At 57.4% G+C, this 24,442-nt stretch overlaps 1 protein-coding gene across 7 annotated transcripts; it reads right to left on the bottom strand.

The window, feature by feature from the left end:
* Positions 1-2,224: 2,224 nt before the first annotated feature.
* Positions 2,225-24,105, bottom strand: SLC45A3 (solute carrier family 45 member 3). 7 transcript variants are annotated; one of them, XM_055333972.1, is made up of 6 exons: positions 21,673-21,699; positions 17,121-17,251; positions 8,781-9,179; positions 7,156-7,938; positions 6,162-6,427; positions 2,225-4,007 (listed from the first exon to the last, which is right to left on the bottom strand). In XM_055333972.1, exons 3-6 carry the CDS (start codon positions 8,950-8,952, stop codon positions 3,570-3,572), a joined length of 1,659 nt encoding a protein of 552 aa, XP_055189947.1. In that variant the 5' UTR covers positions 8,953-9,179; positions 17,121-17,251; positions 21,673-21,699; the 3' UTR covers positions 2,225-3,569. The 7 variants fall into 7 exon arrangements, with proteins under 7 accessions (XP_055189947.1, XP_055189948.1, XP_055189950.1 ...); XM_055333973.1 differs by lacking the exons at positions 17,121-17,251; positions 21,673-21,699 and adding an exon at positions 23,183-24,105; XM_055333975.1 differs by lacking the exons at positions 17,121-17,251; positions 21,673-21,699 and adding an exon at positions 22,874-22,952.
* Between the last annotated feature and the right edge of the window lie 337 nt (positions 24,106-24,442).

The following is a 24,442-nucleotide window of genomic DNA, read 5'->3' as shown; positions in this document are numbered from 1 at the left end:
TCTATGAAAGTACAGAAACCTATTAGGTATTCTTACAAAAAAAAAATCAAATCTGATCTGGTCTCTAACTTTAATTACCAATTTATAGGAAAGACAAAGGCAATAACGTGTGAAATGTCACCTTGGGAATGTTAGCAGCAAAATCCAGATGATCTATAGGAAAACAATGCAGTTTCTTTAATAAATTACAAAAACAAAACAAAACTGTGGAGGTATCTATGGATCACAAGAGATCTAGGAGACCCATCAACCAACTGTGACATCTGGTACTTATTTAGGTTCCAATTTGAGCAAAAACTATACAAAATTGTGAGACAGGGAAATGTGAACACCAGATATTTGATTATACTACAAAATTATTTTTTGGTCTGATCATAGTAATGTGGCTATGCCTCTTTTGTTTGAAAGTCCTTACCTTGTAGAAAAACATTCTGAAATACTTCGGAATGAAGTAGGAGGTCTGAAATTGCTTCAAAATTATGTAGGACGAGTATACAGAGGCATTTTTAAGTTCGTTAAATATTTAAAGGCCTGTGCCCCTATGAGACGATCAAATCTGAATCTAATCAAGCCTCTGGATCTTGTTACCAGCTCAAAGGCAAAAAAAGGAGGGAAAGAGGAACATGTTCAAGAACACTGAGGATACAGTAACCCAATATATGATATGGGCAATTCTGGAGGACGGCAGGGCTATTTCTTCACAAGTGCATGGCACAAAAATAAAATAAAAAGAGGGAAATTGTTACAGTTGAAAAGGAACTGGAGACATAGCCACCAGGCACAATTTATCTTGGTTGGATCTTGATTTGAACGAACCAACTGTGAAACACCATTTTTGAGCAATTGGAGAAAATTCTACATGGGTCGAGTAACCAGTGATAATAAGGAATTGCTGTTTGTTGGCTATGTTCATGGCGTTATGATTAAGCTGCTAAAAAGTCCTATTTCTTAAAACACATGCTGAAGTATTCACAGGTGAAATGAAATTGTGTCTGCCGTGTGCTTTAACAATACCTCCCCCAAATGGGTCGGGGAGGAGAGTAGAGAAAATTAACTTGGCAGGATGTTAATGTTTAAAATTGAGTTGATTGTACCAGGCTCATTATTCATGTGTGCTTGAAATCTTCCATAATAAAAGTAAAATATAGAACATTTTAAAGATTTATTTATTTGAGAGAGAGAGCATGAGCAGAGGGGAGGCGCAGAGGGAGAGGGAGAAGCAGCCTCCCCCCTGCCAACCCCGGGGCAGGGAGCCCGACTCCATCCCAGGACCCTGAGATCCTTAACTGAGCTGAAGTCAGATGTCCAGCTGACTGAGCCACCAGGCACCACCCCTCCTTTTTGAAAGATTTTATCTATTTAGAATATAGAACATCTTAAAAGTAAATAAAGCTAGTCCTTTTTAAAAAAAAAAAATTAGGGATGCATGGGTGGCTCAGCGGTTAAGTGCCTTCGGCCCTGGAATCAAGTCCCACATTGGGCTCCCCGCAGGGAGCCTGCTTCTCCCTCTGCCTGTGTCTCTGCCTCTCTCTGTGTGTCTCTCTCATGAATAAATAAATAAAATTTTCAATAAATAAATATCTAAAAAAAATAAAAATAAAATTAAGTAATCTCTGCACCCAGTGTGAGGCTCAAACTCTCAACCCCAAGATCAAGAGTCACATGCTATAACCACCGAGCCAGCCAGCCAGGCACCCCCAATAAAGCTGGTCCTTGCACAAGGTGTTAACTTTACACACCAGAACTGGGGACAGGAAGGCCAGCCAAGTGTGGAAGGGGGAGGGAGGTGGCATGGCAGGGAAGACTCTGAACCTAACCTAAGCCTGGCAGGAAGGGTGAAGTAGATAGGAACCAAGGCTCGGTGATGTTGAAATCCTCGCTGGCACCTGCCAGTTTCCTTCCTACTTCCTATAGCTGTTATTGAGAGAGGGTGCTTGTTCCATTTTTTTGGCCACGTTGTGAGTCCTTTGAGAAGTAAAATGTCCCCACTCCCCAGCATTGTGTCTTGCCTGACCTCGCCCCAGTTCTCAAACAAACCTCCCAATCCAAGGGGTGGCACATCCAAGCCCAGCCCCAGGCGTTGGACGAGTACTGGTCTATGGCTCCATCTGCTGCTGATCCTGGGAACTGAGGCTGCCCAGACAGGATCCTTACTGAGAAGGAAGCTAAGGGATAGGTTGAGGGATCTGGGCCTTCCCCCTCAGGAAAGAGAAACACGGGGCAGTGAAACATATAAGAAGCCTTTAATTTCATCACCATAAACATTAGACTCTGATTGCTCACATACAGTATAAAATATTTACTCCACTAAATAAATAAGACATAACATTATTGCAAACGGCACTTAAACCCCCAAGAGATAAGACCTCCTTAGCCTAGGCAGGGGGTACTCCTGAGTTTCTGTGCGAGATTCCCCAAGCACAGATATGCCCTGGGGGCTGAGACGAATAAAAGCTTGAGCCAGAGCCACGCTCTGTGTGTCTGGTCCTGCAACAGCCCCAAAGAGGGGTGTGGAGCCAGTGGGGGAAAGGGGTGGGCGGCTCCTTCATCAGCCTAGCCCTAGAGAGCAGAGGGGAGTAGAGGGTGGGAGGCAGGCTGAGCCAAGAGGGGAGAGGAGGCTAGGGAGGCAGCTGAGACCTGGAGCCCCACCTCCACCTATGTCCCCAGCTCCCCCAGCCTTGGGTAACGAGATTTGGGATATCCACTGGGTAAACAGGGCTTCCAAGTTCCCGGGTTAGGCAGTTCTGGGGCCAGACCAATCATCCAGGGGAAGACAATTCTGGCAATGCTCAGCCTAATAAACCAGCCATCTCTCAGGCCCACTGGGGAAATCACCTCTCAGAAACCAAGATGGCAGAGCTGGGAATTGATTCCTCTCTACTTAGTTAAATAAATAAGTTAAATATTTAAAGGCCTGTGTCCCTATGATGGCAACACAGGAGCCAACAAGCCACGTCCTGATAAAATGTGGCAGTGGGGGAAGAGTAGAAAGGCAGTGCTAGGCAGCCAGGTGGCTTCCTTTCTCCCCACCAGACTTGACTTTTACCCACAAATAACTTCCTTCTCACATCCTGCAGAGGAATTTCACACTAGAAACTTCCACGCAAGAGCAACATCGAGGGAATCTAAGGGATAAGGGGTTTGGAGGGGAGAGACCCCAGGTGGTTTACTCAGCTCTCCAAATCCCTTCACTGGGTATGTCTTGACACTGGCTGTGAGCCTTAAGGGCCTGGGTAATCCCCCTAGAGTCTGGCATTCCAGTGCACGGAGCCAGTGAAATGCCCCACCCTTCTGGCCCGCCTGTAGAAGTCCAGACTGAAGCCTGTGCCCACCAACACTCAGCCGGCCCTGAAGACGGGGAAGCCCCAGGCCCCCACCTGTGCCCCTCGGCACCTTGTCACCACGGGGTGGCAGCAGAGAGCCATGCCACATTGGCAGCCACAGACCCTGGCAGGTGGGGGAGCAGGGGTGCAGGCCTGGCCCTGGGAGGCTACCTGGGGATGCGCTGGGGGGGGGGGGCAGGCCAGGACCCGGGGAGGCAGGCCCGTCCTCAGTGGGTCAGAAGTACTCTACACTGAGTATTTGGCCAAGTCGCTCTTGTCAAATACTACCTGTGTAGCAAAATAAATGGCCACCAAACCAAGGCCCGCAGCCGACACCATGTAGGCAGTGACAGACTGGCTGAGCTGAACGATGGAGCCCATAAACAAGGACGGAGCCACCTGGGACAGCAGGAAGGCACTGTCCAGGATGGCAAGGTCCAGGCAGATGCCCCGGCCCGGAATGCCTCTGGCCTCGGGCGGCTCGCCCACCACCACACGCATGGAGACATCGCAGGCAGAGGCCCCGCACAGCACAGGTGGAGGTGGGAGGAGGCTGCTGCCTCCAGCACCCATGTGTCCATTGGGGAAGGGCGATCCGGTCTTGGGGCCCGATGGAAAGCTGGTCATCAGGCTGTCCTCGCTGGCACTGCTTCCAGCATCTCCTCGGTATTTGGGCAGGAAAACCTGGGGAATGGGGCAGAAAAATGGCAACAAGGATAGGTAGGTACCCAAGCATTAGGATCCCAGCTCCGAGAACAGATCCCGGCTTGGGAGAAACCAGGCAACCGGCCTTAATGACACCTGTGCAGCAGGTGAAAGCCAAGAAAGCCAAGCAGACCCTCCTTGGTCTAGTTAGGGCTCTCCGCAGGGGCAGGGGATGAGGAGGGGACAAATCTGAAACCAAGAGTCTAGATCTCCTCTAGCCTCTCCTGGAACCAGAAGTGGCAGGCAAGCTCCTACTACAAGTCAGAAAGAGAACAGGAACAGGACCCGGGGTAAAGAAAAAAGCCAGAATGAGGACAGGTGACGAGTGAGAGAGACGTGTCAGAACAGAGGAACAAAACCCAAAGGCGGGGCCCCTGGTGACCTGAACCCACACACAGGCTCTCCTAAGCCTCCTACTTCCTGCCCCCCACCATTTTGCCTTGGGAAATCCTTCTGGACCTCGCAGAGAGAGGCTCTGCTCCCACGGGGTCCCAGGCCTACTGTGAGGTCCGTGGTCCCAGATGAGGGCAGGGAAGGTCCAGCAGACTCAGCCTGCAGGACGAGAGGAACAAGAGGAATCTCCCAGACTCCTATCGCCCAGCCATGCTAATGCTGAAGCCCTTCTTCCTATGCACCGTGCGCCTTAGACCAGGGTAGCCTGCCCCTGCCCAGAACCTCCTGCTTAAGGACGGGGCCAGAATTCATCCCCCACTGTCCCTGGGCCAGCTAGTGCCTTACACAGAAAGATTCTCGAGTTTGCTGCACTAGAGCCGGGACCCATGGCAGAGCTCAAAAGGGAAGCCGACGGCTCTTGGTACAGCCAGGAGGCAAGGCAAGTACAGACAGTGTATAGGGCCAAGGGTGCCATCAACTGCTGCTTGGAATGGGCCTATGGGACCTGTCCTCCCTGCCTGCCACCCCCGGAAAGACCAGTGAGGCTGGAGCCTCAAGAGGCCCCTAGGGATACACATGCTCCTCTGTCGGAGGGGAGGACCAGCCCCAGCATGTTCCCTGGCACGAGTCTATATGACCCAGCCTGGCCTCCAGACACCAGCCCCCAGGCCGCAGGCCCCAACTGGGGCAGCAGAAGAATAGAAGCTGACGAAGGTTATCAGTGGGCTGACAGGGGTCTCAGGGACCAGGCCACCCCAACCAAAACCCTGGCCTCTCCCTCCACACACCCCACCCCTGCAGCTACCTATTCAATTAACCACCTTCCTAGCTAGGCATATCTCTGCTACATCATTCACGTCCTACAAGGGGCAGACATACATCTTCCCTACGATCTGGAAGCTCCATGAGGGCAGGCCTGCATCTCCTCCCTCAGGACACCCCAGCTTCTTACCCACTGGGCAGAGCTCTGCACCCAGGGCTGTAGCTGGCTGAGGCCAGTGAAGGGGACGCAGGTGACCACACAGCTTTGGTCAGGAGACTTCCCATGGAACAGGGCCCCTGGAGGAGCTGGTTAGTGTGGGGCCAAGCAGGAAGGAGGCCCCCCAACTTACAGCAGCCAGGAGAGCGGTGTCAGGTATGCCAGGCTCAGAGATCCACCGTGGGGGCAGGGGAAGGGGACGGAGACAAAGATGTGAGGCAGGAAAAGAAAAGAGAGAATTAGGTAGAAAAAGAAGATGAACCAGAAAGAGAAGGGGTAGTGTGGAGCCTTCCCCATCTTGGAGACCAAGGCAGGGCATGGGTCAGTCGCAATGCCCCTCCCTGAACAGAGAGCTGCTGCCGACACCAAACAGCCCCCACTCCACCCCACTCCGGCCGCTGAGGCTAGGTGCCCAGAGGTCACTGGCGCAGCCCCTGCCTCGGCCCGTAGGGCAACCCAGCCCGACTGAGGGCCTCCGCCGGCCTGCCTCTGCAGGATGCCCAAGGAAGGATTGGGCATTTCCTGCAATCATCCACTCAAGTGCTCTAGAGTCCTGACACCAGGAAGTCATTGCCAGAAGCTAATCCACACCCTCCTTCCGCAGCCCACGTCTCCGGCCCTGGGCTACACGGGCTTCCTCTCCAATCCAAGAAGGACTAGCCAGCGGCTCGGCTCCGACGGGCCTGGCCTGGGCCCGGGGCTGGGCCTGGGCTGCTGCATCTGCCCCCCGCCCCGCTCCACCCAGCGGCCGGCACGAGTACCTGCTTCTCGCGGTGGTAGAGGGACGCCAGCGTGTAGGGCAGGATCTGCAGGGCGGAGAAGGTGAACCCGGTGAGGGCGGCCGACGCGGTCACCACGGCCACGCTGCGGGACAGGCACATGGTGCCGGCAGCCACAGGGAAGGCCACCACGCTGGCCAGATAGACGGCCCGGGTGCCGAATCGCTGCACCAGCCGGTCCATGACCAGAGAGAAGAGCAGGGAGACGGCGCACTGCAGGAACAGCCCCAGGCTGCCCATCCGGACCCCTGTGGGTGGGGCAGAGGGGGGAGTCAGGCCCCAAGCAGGAGGAGGCCTGTGCAGCCTGGGAAAGGCTCAGGCCTGCGGGCACCTGCCACCTGCCGGGCACCTGCCACCTGCCGTCTGAAACTGCTGCGAACCGCACCTGGTTCCCGCGCGGTCCACACCCGCTCGCCCTTAGCAACCCAAGCCTGTGCTCTAACGCGGCCCTTAGACAACACGGCCAAGCCTTCGGCTAAGGACAGAGGAAGGTGTTCTCCGGGGTGTGGGGGGCCTCAGCCGGTGCTCAGCCACCGAGGGGCGAGGGGCGTGAGGGGAAACACAGACGGCTCCGCCATCGGTCCGTGTCCGCGCCGCGCGCGAGCTCCGTGAGCCGAGTGGAAGGTCTGGGGCCAGGGACCGCGGAAAGTCAGCGGGGGGAGCAGAGGGCGCACCGAAGCTCGGCCAGGCAGACCGGACACCCGGCCTCAGCTCCTCTACTCCCCCTGGACCTTACCGAAGCTTCCGAAGCTTCGCCTTTTGCTGTCAAACTGGGGCAATGACTCTGAGTAAACGCCCTGCAGCCGCCCAAGGTGCTATTGCTACGGCAGGCAGAGCGGCCGGCACCCTGGGGACCTTGTGCACGGACCCGAGCCCAGGCACACAGCTACCAGCCCGCCCCAACTGCAGGCCTCCCCTGGGCTGGAGGGATCTCCCCCCGCAGCCTCCTCCCTGCCCTCCAGCGCTGCAGCCTTACCCTCATCATAGTGTCTCCGGGCCTCGGTCCCCGGCTCAGCCCTGGGCACACCCTGGTACAGCCCCTCGCCCACAAAGTCCGTGTAGAAGAGCGTGAAGGTCATGAATGCCATCCAGCTGCACAGCTCGGCCACAAAGAGTCTGCGCAGGGTGCGGGGCACACGGCAACACAGCTGGTGCAGCCGGGGAAACAGGGCACCCAGGTTCCGGAAAGCCGGGCGGGCATGGCAGGGGCAGCAGTGTGGCACTGGGGGGACCGCCAGCCCCTCCGTGGGCTCGGTCGGACCCAGCGCTGCCTCCTCGGCCACAAACAGTGTGGCTGTCACGCAGGTGAGGAAGATGAGGGTGAGCAGGCCAAAGAGGCACTCCTCCTGAGTGCCCAGGTAGGGGGCCAGGGCGCTGGTGTCCCAGTCGATGGCGGGCAGAAGGTAGCCCAGGCAGCCCCCAAGGCTGATCATGAAGGCATAGACGGAGAAGGCCTGGCGGCAGTGGTCTGGGTCCCGGAAGAGGTCAGAGAGCAGGGCCTCCAGCGGAGTGAAGCATACCTGGCCACAGAAGTCCAGCAGCCCCACACCCAGGATCAGCAGCGCCAGCTCCAGGGGCCTGGTATCTGGGCACAGCAGCCCCGCCAGCCAGCCGGCCCTCGGGATGAGGAAGAGGCTCAGCAGGACGCCCAGGGACAGCACCCAGATGAAGGGCCTCCGGCGACCATAGCGCCCACGCCAGTGGTCACTGGCTGAGCCCAGGAGTGGGACCGAGACAAGGCCCAGCACTGGACCGATGCCTGCAGGAAGGACAAGTAGTGATGAGCCAGAGGCTGGGGCCCCAAGGGGCTGTGGGGAAGGGGACCAACCTCCTGGGGAAGGATGGAAATGATCACGATCCTGTCACAGGCAAGGCCTTCGGTGCTGGACATACTGCGGAGTCTGTCACACACACTCTAGTTTAGTCCTTGCAGCTAGGATCACTAATGCCCCATCTGCATTCAGATGGGTGAACTGATGCCCAGAACAACTGCACAGGCACTGAGGTGGGGCAAGAGGGGTAGTTTCCAAAGGGAGTCTGACTCCAGAGCCTATGATCCCAGGAGCCACCCCATGGTGACCATTTGCCTTCTATGGCTTTTGCAAAACACCATCTGCAGTCAAGAGCCCAGCCCGTGCTCTAGGGGTAAGAAAGAGCCCCAGCTGGGAGACCCTGATCCTACTAATCAGTAGCCAGCCTTCTGGCCTGGCTAAGTCACCCCACCACGTCTCAGCCTCCATTACCTCCTCTGTGAAATGGGGGACCTCAGAGTTTGTTGCAAGGATTAAATGCGTAACAGATATAAATTAGAAAAGGCTAAGCAATGGTGAAGAGCAGTGTCTCCTATGCGCTAGGCATTGTGTAGGGGCCCGGGGTATTGTGACCATGGAATGCCCCCATGCTCTTTTCCCATTGCCCCCCACCCCAGCCCACGTCACCCCACTGTCACCCCTCTCCCCAGCAATGCCCACCCACCCACTGGCTCCATAGGCTCAGGACCAGCAGGCAGCTACCTCTCCTTCTTTGGGCAGAGGCACTGTTGCCCTGCTTCCTGGGTGTCCTGTATCTGGAACAGGAGGTTAGGAAGGTGTGGCGACTCACCTAGCACCATGGTCATGAACTTCTCTTCTACCCCCACTTCCAGCAGCAAAGGCGGCACGTAGGTGATACCTGCGGCCAGGCACACCTCCAGGCCGAAGGTCAGCAGGTTGACCAGCAAGAGCTGGGCTTTCCGATGCCGCAGCAGGCGGCTGGCCCACAGCCTCTGGACCATGGTAGGCCAGGCAGGGTAGGCTCCGGCCCCTTCACACACTCCGCCACTGCTGTGTCTCAGCCCTGCTCCAGACGCCCAGGCCTCTCCTCCTTGCTGCCACCGACTGTCCTGGCCTCAGCCACCAGCCCATTTCTGCCAGGCTTCCGTGCAGGTCCAGCGCCTCAGCCCATGCTAAATGCCTGTTGCCATGGGGTGTCTTGACGGGGACATAGCTCATCACTCAGATCCTAAAAGGCCAGGGACAATCCAACACAGAGTGTTAAATCCTGGGAACCAGGCATCCAGGATTTGCTCTTAGATCCCTGAATCCTGTTCACTCCCAGGCTGACGATGTGGCTGTGCCACCCCCTGCTGCCAATCAGGAAATGCATGTTAATGTTAGCCTAAGGCTGACCTAACTAATAAGGTAAATATGATTTTTAAACCTCAGCATACTCCAGAGCCAAAGAGATGTCAGTTTTTCTCTGTTTTGGAATATCTTTGCCATTGCTCTTGCCTGCTGGTATGGAAAAAAGGAAAAAAAAAAAATCAAACCAACTGAATTCCCAGTTTCCCCAGGCTCTGTTATCAAGGTGCCTCTGGAGAGACCCTCTGCCAGGCCTGGTTTGTTTGCTTTTCTCTCTCCACTTCCCAAAGCTGGGCTGTTCAATCCCTCTTTGTTAGGAGTAGCACTTCCTATTCCGCACTGCCTGGCCACAAGCCACGCTGCACCATAACTGGAGCCCCCGAGGACGAGGACAAGGGGGAAGGGAGGAGAGGCCGTGGTTTGCTGGGTTGGGTTTTAACCTGTCATTGAAACCACTTGAAGAGGGCTCCCCTGGAGGAACCTAGGCCTGTAAACCTCTCCCTGGAGTTGCTCTCCGTGCTCAACATTGGTGGGGAAGAAACATTCCCACGTGTAGTGCCCAACTGTCAGGGGACATGGGGCCTGTTCCAGGTCCTGACCTCACAGGGGCATGAAACCGCACCACCTGGTGGCAACCATAATGACACCAGTGACCCAGCACTGGCAGGGTGCCCTACCACTTTCCCAGCAGCCTCTTTCTGCTCCCCAGACCGCTTCCTTCTCAGCAGAGAAGTCCACGCAGCCCTTCCTGCTAGGCCGGCCTCCCATGCATAGGGATCCCACGGGGGACCCACCCCGTGCCCCCCACCCCCAGGCAATTGGCGTCCAGGTCTTGCTTCCTGACAACAGTCCCCAGTGCAGTCTGCTCTGTTTAGGAGTGACCTCAAAAGAGGGATAATCAAGTCAGTCATGAAGAGGAGTATAGAAGGTGGGCCTTCATGAGAAAAGGCGAAAGTCCCCTGACTTGTCATTCATCCCAAAGAGGTGGGAACAGAACTTCCTGGGGAGCTCAGAGTGCCTTCCCCTGCCTCACTGATCCACTCTCATAAACACTGTGGAAGGGCACCGCTCCCGGGGAAGGGCACCGCTCCCGGGGAAGGGCACTGTTCCCGGGGAAGGGCCCAGCTCCCGTGGAAGGGCCCGGCCCGTGGAAGGCCGCCCCGTGGAAGGGCCCAGCCCGTGGAAGGGCACGCTCCCGGGGAAGGGCACTGTTCCCGTGGAAGGGCCCGGCTCCCAGCTAGCGTTCAGCCCCTTAGTCCTGCCCCGCCCCTCCCCCACCAGAGTGGGGCACCCTCAGCCCTCATTCATTCCCCTCATTCATTCCCGTCCAATCTCAGCATCTCATCATCTGCCACTTCAACTTCTTTTATCTTTTCAAATAACACTCGGGCGCCCAGGGCCTTGTGTGCGTACCAGCACGCGGTAGGTGCCTTCTGAAATACGCTGCAGAGAAACCAGATGGCCATCAATCCCAGGTAAGATGTGTGTGTCCCATAACCGCGTTCCTAGGCTTTGCAGCTGGCAGACCAGGACGGAAGGCTGGGCAACCGCAGCCTCCTCCCCAAAGTTCTGCTGAGACCCAGACCATCCGCTTTGGGAAGGGGCATGGATTCCTATGGGGGTGCCATGGGGAGGAGGGTAACATACTGACCCCCGGGGTCCCTAAAGGGGCTGGGAGGGGGCCACAGGTCAGCCCTAGCTGGGCAGTTCTGAGCCAAGCTCCTTCCCTGTCACTGCATTCCCCCGCCCCCCACAAGGAAGGCAGGAGATAGCACACAGACCAAGAGGGGGTCTTCTCCAGCCCAGAGGGAGGGGCTCTGGGTCAAAAGGCTTCCAGCCCGCTCTCCTCCCCACTCTCGGTCTGCGGAGGCCCTGGACACTCATCTGCTGTGGGTTAAGGGACCAGGTCCTCCCTGAGCAAACAGACTGTCAGACCCTGACTTACCCACATCCTGCCCCCATTCCCAAGCCCTTGCTGCTCCCTGTTGTTCAAAGTGAATTGCAGCTCTGCTCTGCGCAAAAGACTAATCACCCCACCTGCCCTCTTCCCTTCCCTGACCCAGCCCCATGCTCCCAGGAAGAGGCAGGACACCCTCCTTAGCCCACAGGAGAGAAAGACAAAAAGACAAAAGGAGGGGATCCCTGGGTGGCTCAGCGGTTTAGTGCCTGCCTTCGGCCCAGGGCATGATCCTAGAATCTGGGGACGTAGTCCCACAGGGGGCTCCATGCAGGGAACCTCCTTCTCCCTCTGCCTGTGTCTCTGCCTCTCTCTCTGCGCATCTCTCATGAATAAATAAATAAAATCTTAAAAAAAAAATGGGCAGCCCAGGTGGCTTGGTGCCGCCTACGGCCCAGGGTGTGATCCTGGGGACCTGGGATCGAGTCCTGCATCGGGCTCCCTGCGTGGGGCCTGCTTCTCCCTCTGCCTGTATCTCTGCCCACCCCCCCTCTGTCTCTCATGAATAAATAAATAAAATTAAAATTAAAAAAAAGACGAAAGGAGGTGAAGAGGGGAATTTCCCTCCATCCTCCCTCAGTGCAGATAGCTCATTAGCTGCCTGCCTCTCCCTCCCTTCTCTGGCCTGCATTCTCCTCCTCTTCACCAGGTAAGGGGGGCTGGGTGCCAGGCCAGGGGAAGAAGTCTTTGAAAGGAGTAGGGTAGGAAGTGAGCCCAGCCCAGCACCCCTCTGTTCTTAGGCTGCAAAGCCCATCTTCCCTCTTTTGACTTGCACTGTGCCCCAAGGACTAGGGCACCCTTGCCACCCCTAGAGCTTATTCTTCCCAGCGCAGAACTGCCTAAGGAATTCCAAGCCCCTAAGAATATTCTCCCTTCCGATGATTCCCCCCACCCAGGACGTTCCTCAGAGCCCCAGGCTCACCCACGTCAGCCCCACTCCAGGGTCCTCGGTGTGGAAGGAGCCACAAAGGACTCCCATGGTGCTAACCAGCCACCTGCCATCCGCCCAGGGCACGATCACGAAGCTCAGGCCTTGCCCAGGCTCGTGCCCAGGCTCCAGGAGGTAGGAGAACAGAACCACTTTCCTGGCTATCACTGCCCCCTGCAGCCCAGGGACACGCTTCCCACCACAGCTTCTAAGTGACAGAGGACTGCTGGCACCCCCTTTGGGGCACTCCCCTGTCTTCCTCAGGAACACAGCGGGGAGACAGAGTTCAATTCTCCCCAACACCCTGCGGTGTCAGAGGTGTTTCTGACTCAAATCCTGTCCACTGTTCCTGGAGCACTCTGCCTGTCTGGCAAACAGAAGATCAACCAGAAGAGCCTGCCTCGAGGGTTCACCTGGTAGGGAGGAGGCGGGAAGAGGAGAGAGGGGAAGGGACCAAAAGGGGAGTGTGACCTGACCTCCTGGAAGGAACAGCAGCGTTCAGGGAGGATGAGTCTCTCTCAAGCTCCAAGCATCTGTCCTCCAATGACAGGACAGCACGAAGGTTGGAAGAAACCCAAGACCTCCAGGAACCCCCGTGGAGCTCTGCCCCAGGCCACCTTTCCTCATCCCTGGGGAGCAGAACCCAAGCACCCAGGCTGGGCCAGTCAGTGAGCCCAGCCCCACGTAGCAGGAGACCCAACGAGCAACCCTCTGGCACCCACCCCATCATGAGGGGCCTGGGAAACATTTACCCAAAGAACACAGGGCTGAAAGCAGCGTGGGGGTGGGCGGTGTGAGCCCTGAGGACACCCCATCCCCACCCACACCGAGGGAACCCTGGCCAGACCCCCCCCACCGAGGAGGCAACCCCTCTAAAGTTTCAAAGCTGGCAGGGGCTGGGGGGGACACTGCAGCACAGCCTCTCGGGCTGAAACACCCCACGCGGGGTTAGGCCACGGGCAAGCGTGGGGAAATGAAACCAAGCAGCAAGAGCAAACTTGGCCTGAACTTTCTCCAAAATTCAAAAGACAGAGTGAGGAGGTGGGAGGAGAAGCAGAGCCCACTCCCGCCGCTCCCTGCGGGAAAGGAGGGTCAGAGGGACGCATAAAGAGGCCTTTGAGGGCTTTCAAAGGGGCTCCTGCCACCCTGACGACTGAGGTGGAGCTAGAGGGAGCGGATTCTCTCCGCTGACAGACAGAGGCCAGAGCAGCCCCGCCTCGGGCCAGTGTCAGGCAGCAATTCTATGGCCCCTTTATGCAGGCCTCGTCCCCCTACCCCGCCCAGGCACATCAAACGCCGGCCCCCACCCTGACCCCAGCAGCTCGGCGACCCCCGTCCTCCCTCCACGCTCACAAAGGCGGCCCAGCTTTCTCACACGCTCCTCTACCCTTCACAGCCCCCGGGCAGCCCCTCCCGCCGGGAAGGCAACGGGGTGGGGGGCTCCCTCCTGAAACAGTGACTCAGCTACAGAAAGGGGGGGGAGGCCCTCCGGCCAGTCTCCCCAACACCCCCCATCTCCTGGGCTGTCGGCACCTCAGGCCACAGGCCAGTAAAGGGGGGGGAGAACCCCAGGTGGAGGCTACAAGGCTGCAGGGAGGGGGGGACCCCCATTCCTGCACACGGGACTGGATCCTAGAATCCCATCCGAGCTGAGCTCTCCGGGCCCTCTAGGTTCTGGGGTTCACCAGCCCCGCATCCCTGTGACCCAACCCTTGCCTCGGTTCCAGGGGACGAATGTCCTTGGCCTTACCGGGTGAAAGCCAGCACACTGTACCCTCGAAATGAGCTCTACCCTCGCGGGGCCCTAGGGTGCCCCAGAAAGAGGCAGTGCCGGCCAGCCAGGAGACCTGAAAAGGAGCATCCTTGTGAGGCAGTAGCTCCCATCTCAGCCCCAGTCAGGGATGCGGGGCTGTGGGAGTGGCTACCTGGGCAGCCTGGGGGGTGGGGGGGCGCAGGAGGAGACCCTGCCTGGTCAGCGCCTTCCTACTCGCCTTTGGTTCTCGGGGCTCTAACTTCCACAGAAGTGAGAGTCTGCTCTCCCCAGCCCCCCCCCTATAAAAAAGGCACTGATCTGCAGAAACACCCGGGGCCCACGTTAGGCAGGGCTCCCCCGGACACCCCGAAAGTCTGCTCACAAGGCAACCCCTCACCCCCAGGGACTGTCAGGAGGAAGGGCTGGACGGAGGGGAGGGGGCTCCACCCCCACCCCAGTCTCGCTCCCTAGCTCCTGCCTCCCCCAGGGCCCAGAGGCCAGGGATTTGGAGTTCGCCCGCTGCGCTGCCTTTTCTTCCCTCGGACTGGAAGCCTTCTGCTTAGCAGCTTGTCAGAGGGAGTGAGGGGGCTGCAGGCCGGGACACAATGGGGGATTACGGAGAAACCTCTCGGCCTGCAGAGTAATCCATCAAACTCTCTCCCGGCTGCCAGCACCGGCCCCTTCCCACTCAATTCCCCTTCCAGCTGCCGCAGGCCTCCCACCCCCGCCGGCTCCTGAGCCCCGTCACTGGGGGCGGCACAGAGAATCCCAGGCCCTGGGGGGGCAGAAGGGCCACACCGCAGACACTGGGAACGGGGAGCAGCTCCCTCCCCCCACTCACCCCCAATGTGTGAAAACCCAACAGGTGGCAGTGGCTTGAGGAAAGTTGCTTTTGTTGCCCTGTCTGAGAGCCCCAGCCCCGCTTCTGAAAGGAAACAAATGCGCAGAGGTTGGGGGAAGGGGAGGGGGCTGGATGAGCAGGCGGGCAGGCAGGCCCTGGAGCCCAATCTCATCTCCCCTCCCCTCTGCAATCCAGTTGACGGGAGTCCTGGGGCTGGCCTGACCCTCACCGTGGTTGGTCAGTCCCAGCCAGACTAAGCTGAGGTGAAGCACCTTCCCAAGGGATCACCTGGCCATTCCAGAGTGACAGGCTGCATGGACACACACCTGACTCGGGACAGTGACCGCCCACAACCAGACTTCCTTTCTGAGCACGGAGGCGACCCGAGGTCACACCGGGTCACCTTGACCAATGCCCTCGGAACCAAGGCGACCGACCGCACCCTTCATCCTAGAGCTGTCTTCTACCCCAGGGACCGCCAGCTTCTGAACACTGGCGGTGCTGCAGGGTGGACCCTGGCATGCAGTCAGCCTGATTCGGGCTCATGTGCCAACTGCCCTCCCAATCCCTCCCACCCTGAGGAGGTGGGTACAAGGAGTACACACATTTGACAGGTGAGGAGACAAAGGAATACCATCCGCCTCCTAGACACAGCTCGTGGAAGTTCCCGGCAGCCCCTCCTTCCGCTGTCTGGGCTTCCTCAGCCCAGAAACCTGGCAGAGGGCTCTCTCAATCCCAAACAGGAGCACCAGAGGTCAGAGGGGGGGCCACTAGCCGCCTTTCCTCTCCAGTAGCATTCCCCTCTCACCCACGTGCCACCCACGCCGGCACTAGCGCCCCTCTCAGCCCCCAGAGGCCAGAGGAATGCCAAGAATGTAAATGCCTCCCCAGGTGCTGGCTCCGACAGGTGAGGAGAGGTCACTGCATCAGACCTGCCTGCTGGCTGAGGCTGCAAAGGCAGATAGACGTGGAACAAACATCCCACAGTTATGAGACAAGGGTGGATCCCGTCCCCAGGGACAATAATCAGGGTGGCTGACACTGGCTAACTGTCCAGAAGGTGTCTGGCATGTGCTGGATACCTGACATACCTTCCTCTCCAATTCAACTGCTGCAGGGTGCTCTGAACTGTGAACCAGGACCATACAAGTCTACTTTTCAGCAACTTTTGCTGCTGTAGAGCCTGGCCGGGCCATTTTACACACACCAGGGACTCACATGTGTAAAATGAGAACTAGTCCACACACTGTCTAAGGTTCTTTACAACTGTACAGCTAAATGCTCTCACACCCACCCGCCCCCCACTGCCCAGCCTCAGGTACGGTGCTCTCCTTAGACAGGTGCCTCCTACCTAAGTGCTCGCTGCCAAGCCACATGGCACTGGGGAGGGTGTCTCATAGCCTTCCACTGTAGAGAGGAACAGGGAACCAGGTGGCGAGGGGCTCCCCAACTGCACTTACCCCATCCTTTACCTGCCGCCACACTGCCCAAGGGTTAGCAGTCACTTGAAACTGAGCCAAGTAACGGAGACATCTGGGGGCAGAGCTGCCCTCTTTCCTACTCCCTCCCACAGCTCTACTGTTCCTGGCAGAAATTGGTAAATTCTTTCTCTATTTGGGCCACAACAATTGCTTCCCTACAAAGTGGGGTAGCAATACCAAGAAACTCCTTGGTCCCTGGCGGGGAGAACAGGGAGCTTGGCACAGTCCTCCCGGCCCCTGAGACGTGTCCTCCTCCTGCTGCCTTCTCAGTCCCTTATAGCCCCTGCGAGGTGAAACCTAACAGCCTCCCTCCTAGTGAATTTGAACTTTGCCAGCCAGCCAGATGGGGCAGCTCTCCCCATCCTGCAGAGCCGACCCTTGCCCCCTTCCTGCAGACTGGCTTCCCTTAGGAGGTGGAAGCACAGAGGCCAGAGGCCAGGGCACGCGGGGTTTGGGCAGATCTACCGATGAGCAGAACCCCAGGGTGGGAGTAGGACCAGGACGCTGGTCCTAAGTCTGCTCTGTCCCACCTCTAGTCTCAAATTCAACGGTCTCTCAGGCCCTCTCAGCCCTGATATCCTAGGTTCTGTGACCAGTCCTATTTATCGTCCCAGGGCTATGGGCCAGACCTAGCCCTATGGAAACGTGTTCTCAACAGCAGCCACTCAGTGGTGAGCAGGGTGCAAGGGGGCTCCAAAAAAGGACTCTTTTATTAAAGAGTCTGAGTTTGTCCACCCTTGGAGGAAGTATGCCTCAGTGCATGCAACCTAACCTCCCCCAAAGGAATGTCAAAGAGCGCTAAAACTAACTCCCTCACTCACCCACCCACCCACCCATCCAACACTTGCTGAGATCCAATTACCTGCAAGCCCACCGTGAAGGTGCTGGGGATACAGAAGCAACTGCCTACGGCCCCTTGTGGCAGTGCTGAGACACAAGTTGCTGGAGTTGGGGGCCCAAGGTGCAGGGCATCAACAGCTCTCCCAGGGCTTCCTGGAGGAAGAAGCCATGTTGTGGAGTCTCATAAGATGAGTGGGTCAGAACCATGCAGAAAAGGGCAAAACACAGCCATTGGGGCCTGGCTCTTCTGCACACACCTGCCTCTCCTTATGGCCCCTCCCTGGTGAGGTATGGTAGAAAGAATACCAGACCCAAATTGTGGCAATGCGTTTCCATCTCAGTTCTGGACCCAAGCTGGGGGAATTTATCAGCACTGGGCCTGATTTTCCTTCCAAAGTAGTCACCATGTTCCAATTACTTCCTTGGGACGCCTCCCCATTCACCTGACCCCTGTCCAGTTCAAATCCCATATCTCCTCTACAGCTCCCCTGGAATCCAAGCCATCACGGATTCCCCCCTTTCCTCCAAATCTTGCTGCCCTCAACAGGCAGCCCTCAGGGTTGGATAACTGCCAGTGATCCTTCTGGTCTCCTTCCCCATCCCCCGCCCCACTAGCCCTTCAGCTCCTGGAAAGCAAAGGACCACAGTCCTTGTCCAGGACCTAGAGGGGGGAGTGCTCAATCAAAGGCCTTCCAAGTGAGGCTGAATCAGGATTCCTGTCTGATACAACGTGACCAGCCTGCCCAGGATTCAAATACCTCCCCACTCAAGGTATTTGGGTGCTCAGCTTTTTCCAGCGGCAGGACCCCGGACTGGGGAGCTAGACCGCCACATCCCCAAAGATGGGCTGTGTGCTTCCAGCTTGGACACTGCTTGCCAGCTCAAAGGATATTCAAACTTTGGGTTTGGGGTGGAGCATGACAAAGAGCATCGGGAAAGGAGGGACTTTTCTCTGGCTGGCTGCTTCTGAGGGCAACTACCTGAAATTGGTAACTGAGGGACTATGGGCCATTAGACCAGGAGCTGGTCTCCAGCCCCTTTCTTGCTTCCCAGAGAGAGTGATCTCCAGAATTAACAAAGGGAAAGGGAACAAACAAGTATTGAGCACCTGGTCTGTGCAGGCCACTTTGTTAAACAGACCTATCTCATTTAATCCTCATTGTAATATTGCAAGGTGAATATCATCCTCTCCGTTTTACAGACACTAAAGTCAACAGGTGAGGTAGGCCTGTCTCCAACATCAGAAGCAAGAAGCCCTTACAAGCCATTCAGGGTCAGGGGCAAAACTGTGGACCTCTTCCCTGGAGGAGGAAACACAGACCTCATAGTAGGAAAGGGATTAAATAGGAAGCTCTGGCCAGATATCAGGACCATCCCGGGATGGCTCGGTCAGCCCCCGCCCCCAAGCAGGGACACTTAATACACTAGACAAAGCTCCACACTCCAGCTCTATTGCTGGGAGTCAAGTGGCATCAGCATTTGAGATGCTGGGCCTGGCACCAACTGGTCCAGCCTCTCTGTCCTTGCTGCCCAGCAAACAGGGCCAATGACTATTCAAAGAAAGCCAGGCTGGGTTTTTCTTCTGGATATCAGAAAGCAATGCATCCCAAGGGCTGGGGGGGGGGGGGAGGGGGGAGGAGGACAGAGCAGAACCCCAACTTCAGTATGCCCCCTCCGCCTCATACAGTTTCCCTAAAATTCACAGCAAATAACCCTTCTGCATAGAAAGCTCTTAATCTTTCAAGATACATATTCATCTCCATTGTCTCTTGGTATTCTCTTCCACCTTGAGGAGACAGGTAGGGCAGGGGTTTCTGGACTGATTAAAAAACAAGTCACACACACAGTACTGACGGAGGAGAGACCAGGATGTCCAGTCCTGGTGTGTTCTTTGCCCTAGACCACAAGTTCAACAGCAAGTAGGTCATTCACAGTTTATATATAGTTATATATGGTCTAAATCTCTTGCTCTGAGACTCTGGTTTCTAAGCATAAACCGCAAAGATTGCCTCCATGGTCACCAAATAACAGCAGCTGACATTTATCAGGCTCTTTTTACACACCCCTGCTGCGCTTGGAGCTTTACCTATATCAGCTCCTTTAATCCTCCTGATACGGGGAGGCCAGTACTGTTACCGTCATTTGACAGTGAAGGAAGTTTGAAGCACAGAGAAATTACTTGCACAAGAGGAAATGGGATTAAAATCACGGCACCTGGATGCCAGAGGCCAGTCTCTTTGCTAGTCAGACAGGCTCCCTGAGGTCCAGGAGAACTTGCTCCCAAAGAAACAAGAGCAGACCCCAAGCACAGAGTCCCAGGCTAGGTGCTGCTACCCATTTGGCCCCGGGGGGAAGGACACAGTATTAGCTAATGTTGAAGGACCACTTAGCACAAAGTCCAGTGCTCTGTATGTGTGATTTAATAAAGCTCTGCATTTGTCATGTTGTATACATTTTATACAAGCAGCTATTTATATTTCATAAACAAAAAAAGCTATGGGGCACCTGTCTGGCTTGGTCAGAAGAGCATACAACTCTTGATCTCCGAGTCCTGAGTTTGAGCCCCAAATGCGGTGTAGAGCCTAAATAAATAAACTTTAAAAAAAAAAGGCTGTCTTTACAACTTTATCATTATTACTATCAGCCCCATTTTGCAGCCAGATATCAGAGGCTTTGAAGAGGTTAAGTAACTTGCCCAACATTCCACAGCTAGCGGAGCATCCAAGATATAAACCTTGTCTTTCTGACAATCTAGGTTTTTACCCATAAGGTTGTGTTGTCAGGCTCAAATCATCCAAACGCTAGAACTTAATTTCACCTTCAGAGTCCTTAGACCATCCCCATCTTTCCGCCTTGTTCCTTCAGAGCCCTGCCCCGGCTGAGAGGGGCCTCCACTCCATCCTTCCACTCCCTAGTGGCCTGTTAAGACCTCCAGTGGGTCACCAAGAATCACCATGCAGCTCCTCCTCCTCCTTCGGGATACCCCGGAGAGCCAGGAGGGGCAGGGGAGTTCAAGGCACACTCCATGACTACACAGGAAAACTTCCCCTCGCACACCCCACACACATACTCTAATTGGGGCCTGTATGTCCACAGCTGTACATTCATCCACAGCTGTATTTTTCTCTTCCTACTCATCCTGCTGACTCAAGCTCCATTTTTCTGAGCACTTTTAGAAAAACAGAGTCCTGGCTCCATGGCAGGCCTGGGGGGGAGGAGATAAGGAAGGAATGAGGGGATGGGACCCATCCAACAGAAGGGCCTGTGACCTCAAATACCGCAGCACTCACTCCCTAGGAGAAGCTGCGCTGTGCTTTTCCCCAGGCTTCCCTTCCAGCCTGGACCTCTGCGGCCCCCCCCTCCCTCCCCCACCATGTGCCAGTCTGCTTCCCAAGCCTTGGGCAGGTGAGCCCACGCCAAGTTCTGTATTGTTCTGAAAGGAGATCTGCTAAGTGCAGGAGGAAAGCGGCCAGAAGCCCCCCGGGGGCCTCACCCCAGGCCTGAGCGAAGCTTCCAAGAGCCCAGTAAGGGTCACTCTGGGCCTGGGTGCGCTGGCTATTCCCGCCTGCAGACTGCAGGGCAGAAAAACAGCAGCTGGGCTATTCTTAGTGTGCGCTCCACTGGGATCAGGTCTGTGTAACAGCTGAAGGGCAAGTCCTCACCAGGTACCCACCATGCCAAACCCCTCCCTAACCCCAACTCTGGCCCCGGAGAAAGGAGGAAGCAGGGTGGCAGGAGTGGCCCGCGGGGGAGGGGGAAAAGCTGAGCAAGGCAAGAGCGTCAGTGAGGAAGGTGGAAGCTGATTCAGAGGTCAAGGGCAAAAGCAAGTGGGGGGGGTGATTCTTGTGCTTGGGGGGAACAGCAGGCCACGGGAAGGGCTGGCTCTCACTCGGGAGAAAGGCGCAGGTTTCCAGGAGCTCGTCCAGCAGGCCACGCTGCTGCTAAGCCCAGAGCCCAGGGAGGCCACAGCGGATGCCCGGGTACCACCTCCTCGCACCTGTTTGCAGGTCTCAGCGAGAGCCCGGGGAGGCGCGGAGAAAAGGGCCTCTCGTCTCGCGTCCCTCCGCCCCAGAAGGGCGCAGCCGGGGGCGGAGGAAGCCACACACCCGCCCCCGCCAGCCTCAACTCCCCGCCCAGAGCCCCGCGCCAAGCGCTCGCTGCCCTTTCCCTCCCGGACAACCCCGGACCCCAGCCCCAGCGAGCGGCATCCCGGCCGCGGGCCCCTTTCCCGGCTCCCCAGCCCCGGGCTGTGCGCGCCGCGGTGACTCATCCCGTCCCTTTCCGGTGGAGCCGAGACAAGGGAAGAAAATAAATGCAACTTTCCAAAGAAAACTCTGACGCCGGAGCTGCCACAGGAGCGAGCTGCCCGTCCGCCCGCCGCCCGGCCCGGCCCGGCCCGGCCCGGCCCGGCCCGGCCCGGGGTGCGCCCTGCGCTCCCGCCCCGCCCGCCTTCGGCGCCGCGCGGACCCCGCTGCAAGACGCGGGGCGCGCCCGGGGCCCGCCGCCTCCCCCGGGCACCCGCGGGGCGCAGGACACGCCCCCCGCGCCCCCCGGAGCCGAAGGCGCGCGCCTACCTGGCCGAGGCGCGCGGCTGTCCCCGCCTCCTCCCGCCGCCCGCCGCCCGCCGCCCGCTTTTAAATCTCCAGGTGGCTCGGCGGGGGGAGGGAGCATGCGCGCTGGGGCCGCGGGAGGGGCGGGGCGAGGCGGGCCGCGGCTGCGGCTGCGGCTGCGGCTGCGGGGCGGGGAGGGGTGCGGCGGGGAGGGAGCCGCAGGTCGCGGAGCGGGCTCCGTAGCCGCGACCCAGCCGGGCAGCCCCCGCGCGGCTCCGCGGCTGCCCTGGCATCACCTGGGCCCGTGCGCCGCCGAGACCTTTAGGCGAAAGCCGCGCGGCCCCGCGGGGCCCCGCCCTCCCGAGCCGGGCGCCCCCAGGACCTGCACGTGCCGTCCCGGCCGCCCCGTCGGGCCTGAGCTGAGCCCCGCCCCGCCGGGAGCAGCCCGGGAGAGGAGCCGTCGCCTCCCGCCCAGGTCCCCCTCCCAGCGTTTGCTCCCCTCGGCGACGGAGGGAGCTTCCTTGCCGCTGACTCCGTCCCTGTCTCTGAGGTCGAAAGCCCGATTTGCATCCTTCGTCTCCTTAGGGGAAGAGGGAGCGATGCGCCGCCTGTGAAACGCTCCTTCGTCGGCCGCCGAGCGCGGTCCCAGCGGGGCGGCGTCTCCAGAACGCCCCCGACAGAGGTGGGACGATGCAGGTGGGAGAAGGAGAGCAGGAGGCCCAGGCTGCCCTTGGGATGGGGGAGGCCCAGCTGGGTCTTTTTTTCCCTCAAGGGGCTTTATTTGGGTGGAGAGAAATCCAGTGTGCGTGCGTTCTTGACTTGAATGCCACAACATCTCGGGAAGATGCCTTTGAAGCGGAGGACACCCTTGGGTCTGGACCTGGACTGGGCGCTGGGGCACCGGGACCCGGTGCTGGCCCCATCACCCACCAGGCACGACATGAAGCAAGCCGCATCCGCATCCTAGGCTGCTGGAAGGAGCTGGGCAGGTCGTCTCTAAGGGCACCCGAGCTGGGAGGCCAAGAAGACAGGGAAGTAGAGAAGGGAGACAGGAACATTGGAGCCCTGGTAGCTGTGGGCCAGAGGGCGCAGGAGAGAGCCGAGAAGAAAAGTTGAGAACTTTCTGAGTCACAAAACGAGTTTGACTTGGAAACTGTCTCAGCCCTCACTCCCGCAACAGGTGACCCTCTGGAGCCCCAATGGCTTTCCCAAGCCTTTGGCATACCCATTGTGTAGCCCGCAGGTACGGTCCTGGGTCCCTGAGCAGGTGTCCCCTCTGCCCCAGAAAGGAGGGCAGGAGTCAGAAGGAATTCCAGGTCAGCCGGAAAATTAGAGCGGGAGAGGGTAGATGATGGCATTTTCCAGGCTTGGGAGAGAGCACTGGGAGCAGGAGGGACCCTCTCTGCCCCCTTGACTTCTAGCCAGGAGCCCACATGCCTGATGCCTTGTGACCTGGGAAAGCGGGAGGAGGGGTCAGAGCCAGGAGCAGACAGCGAAGTATGGGCTCCTGGACCCTATTCAGCAGTCTGCTCACCTGAACAGGTAAGTGCAGGTGCCCCTTCTTCACCAAGCCAGGTGGAAGCCCTCTCCAGGGAGTGCCTGCCCAGCACAGGGTGCTGCAGGGCTGTCTGCTATGAAGATGCTTCCTCCTTTCTCAACTGGTGTAGCCGTGTCATGGTAACAATAAGTAACTATGACTGATTGTGCCAGCCACTGCTCTGCACGCTGTCCGTGTCTTAGCTCATTCCTTCCCTATGACAACTCAAGACACGGGTACAGTTTTGGATAAAGAAACTGAGAGGGGTGCATGGGTGGCTTAGTTGATTATGCATCTGCCTTCTGCCCACGTCATGATCCCAGGGTCCCAGGATGGAGCCCTACGTCATCAGTCTGTGCTCAGCAGGGAGCCTGCTTCTCCCTCTCCCTCTGTGCTCTCTTTCTCTCTCAAATAAATAAAATCTTAAAAAAAAAAAAAGAAAGAAAGAAACTGAGACAATTCCTTAGTCCAATGACTCCTCCCCACCCATGCATACCCTTAGTCTCTGGGTGCCAGAAACAAGGCAGAGGCTCACCAGTGACTTCAGAATCTTAGAGAAAGTCCTGACACCCTTACTACTTGTCACAGTGCTGGTCCTTCTGCACAAATAGTGGCTTCTGTAGACCTTGGTTCCCCATTAAGTCTGCTAGAGGAAAACCACGGGATCCCTGAGTGGCTCAGCGGTTTAGCGCCTGCCTTCTGTCCAGGGCGTGATCCTGGAGTCCCAGGATCGAGTCCCGTATCGGGCTCCCGGCATGGAGCCTGCTTCTCCCTCTGCCTGTGTCTCTGCCTCTCTCTCTCTCACTCTGTCTCTGTCTCTCATGAATAAATAAATAAACTCTTTAAAAAAAATAGAGGAAAACCACTATGTCCCTTTCCTTCCTCTCTGCCCCCACTATAGACACACGTGTGCATGCACACACACACACACACACACACACACAGCCTGCTCCCTAGCCACTTCCCATTTATAGGAAATGGGGGATGACGTGAGGAGCAAGGCCATCCTTGGGGAACAGCTAATAGTCTGGCTGGATATTGGAGAAACCAAAGATGCTGGCAAAAGTGCATTAGTAGCTTCTGCTCCAGCCCCACCTACAGCCCCTTCCCATTATCCTGGGCTCAGAACAAGCATTATCCTCTTCCTACAGAGATAAGATACCCAACTGGGGCTGGTTAGCCTGGAGGAGGGCTCAGAAGGCAATAAGGATCTGGCTCCCCTCTGATGTTCCCATCTCCTCCTGCCATCTCCACCAT

Source organism: Nyctereutes procyonoides, unplaced genomic scaffold, assembly GCF_905146905.1.
Source record: "Nyctereutes procyonoides isolate TBG_1078 unplaced genomic scaffold, NYPRO_anot_genome, whole genome shotgun sequence".
Lineage (NCBI taxonomy): Eukaryota > Metazoa > Chordata > Mammalia > Carnivora > Canidae > Nyctereutes > Nyctereutes procyonoides.
Note: the sequence above shows the minus strand (reverse complement) of the source record. Positions and strands in the feature narration are given on the sequence as shown.

What these genes read in the sequence shown, in the direction of transcription:
- SLC45A3 (XM_055333973.1), bottom strand. Translation starts at nt 8,952, where the DNA reads ATGGTCCAGAGGCTGTGGGCCAGCCGCCTGCTGCGGCATCGGAAAGCC. An exon ending in CCGGAGACACTATGATGAGG is followed by an intron (nt 6,428 to 7,155) that starts GTAAGGCTGCAG and finishes CCCCACCCACAG; the next exon opens with GGGTCCGGATGGGCAGCCTG. An exon ending in TCTACCACCGCGAGAAGCAG is followed by an intron (nt 4,008 to 6,161) that starts GTACTCGTGCCG and finishes CCCATTCCCCAG; the next exon opens with GTTTTCCTGCCCAAATACCG.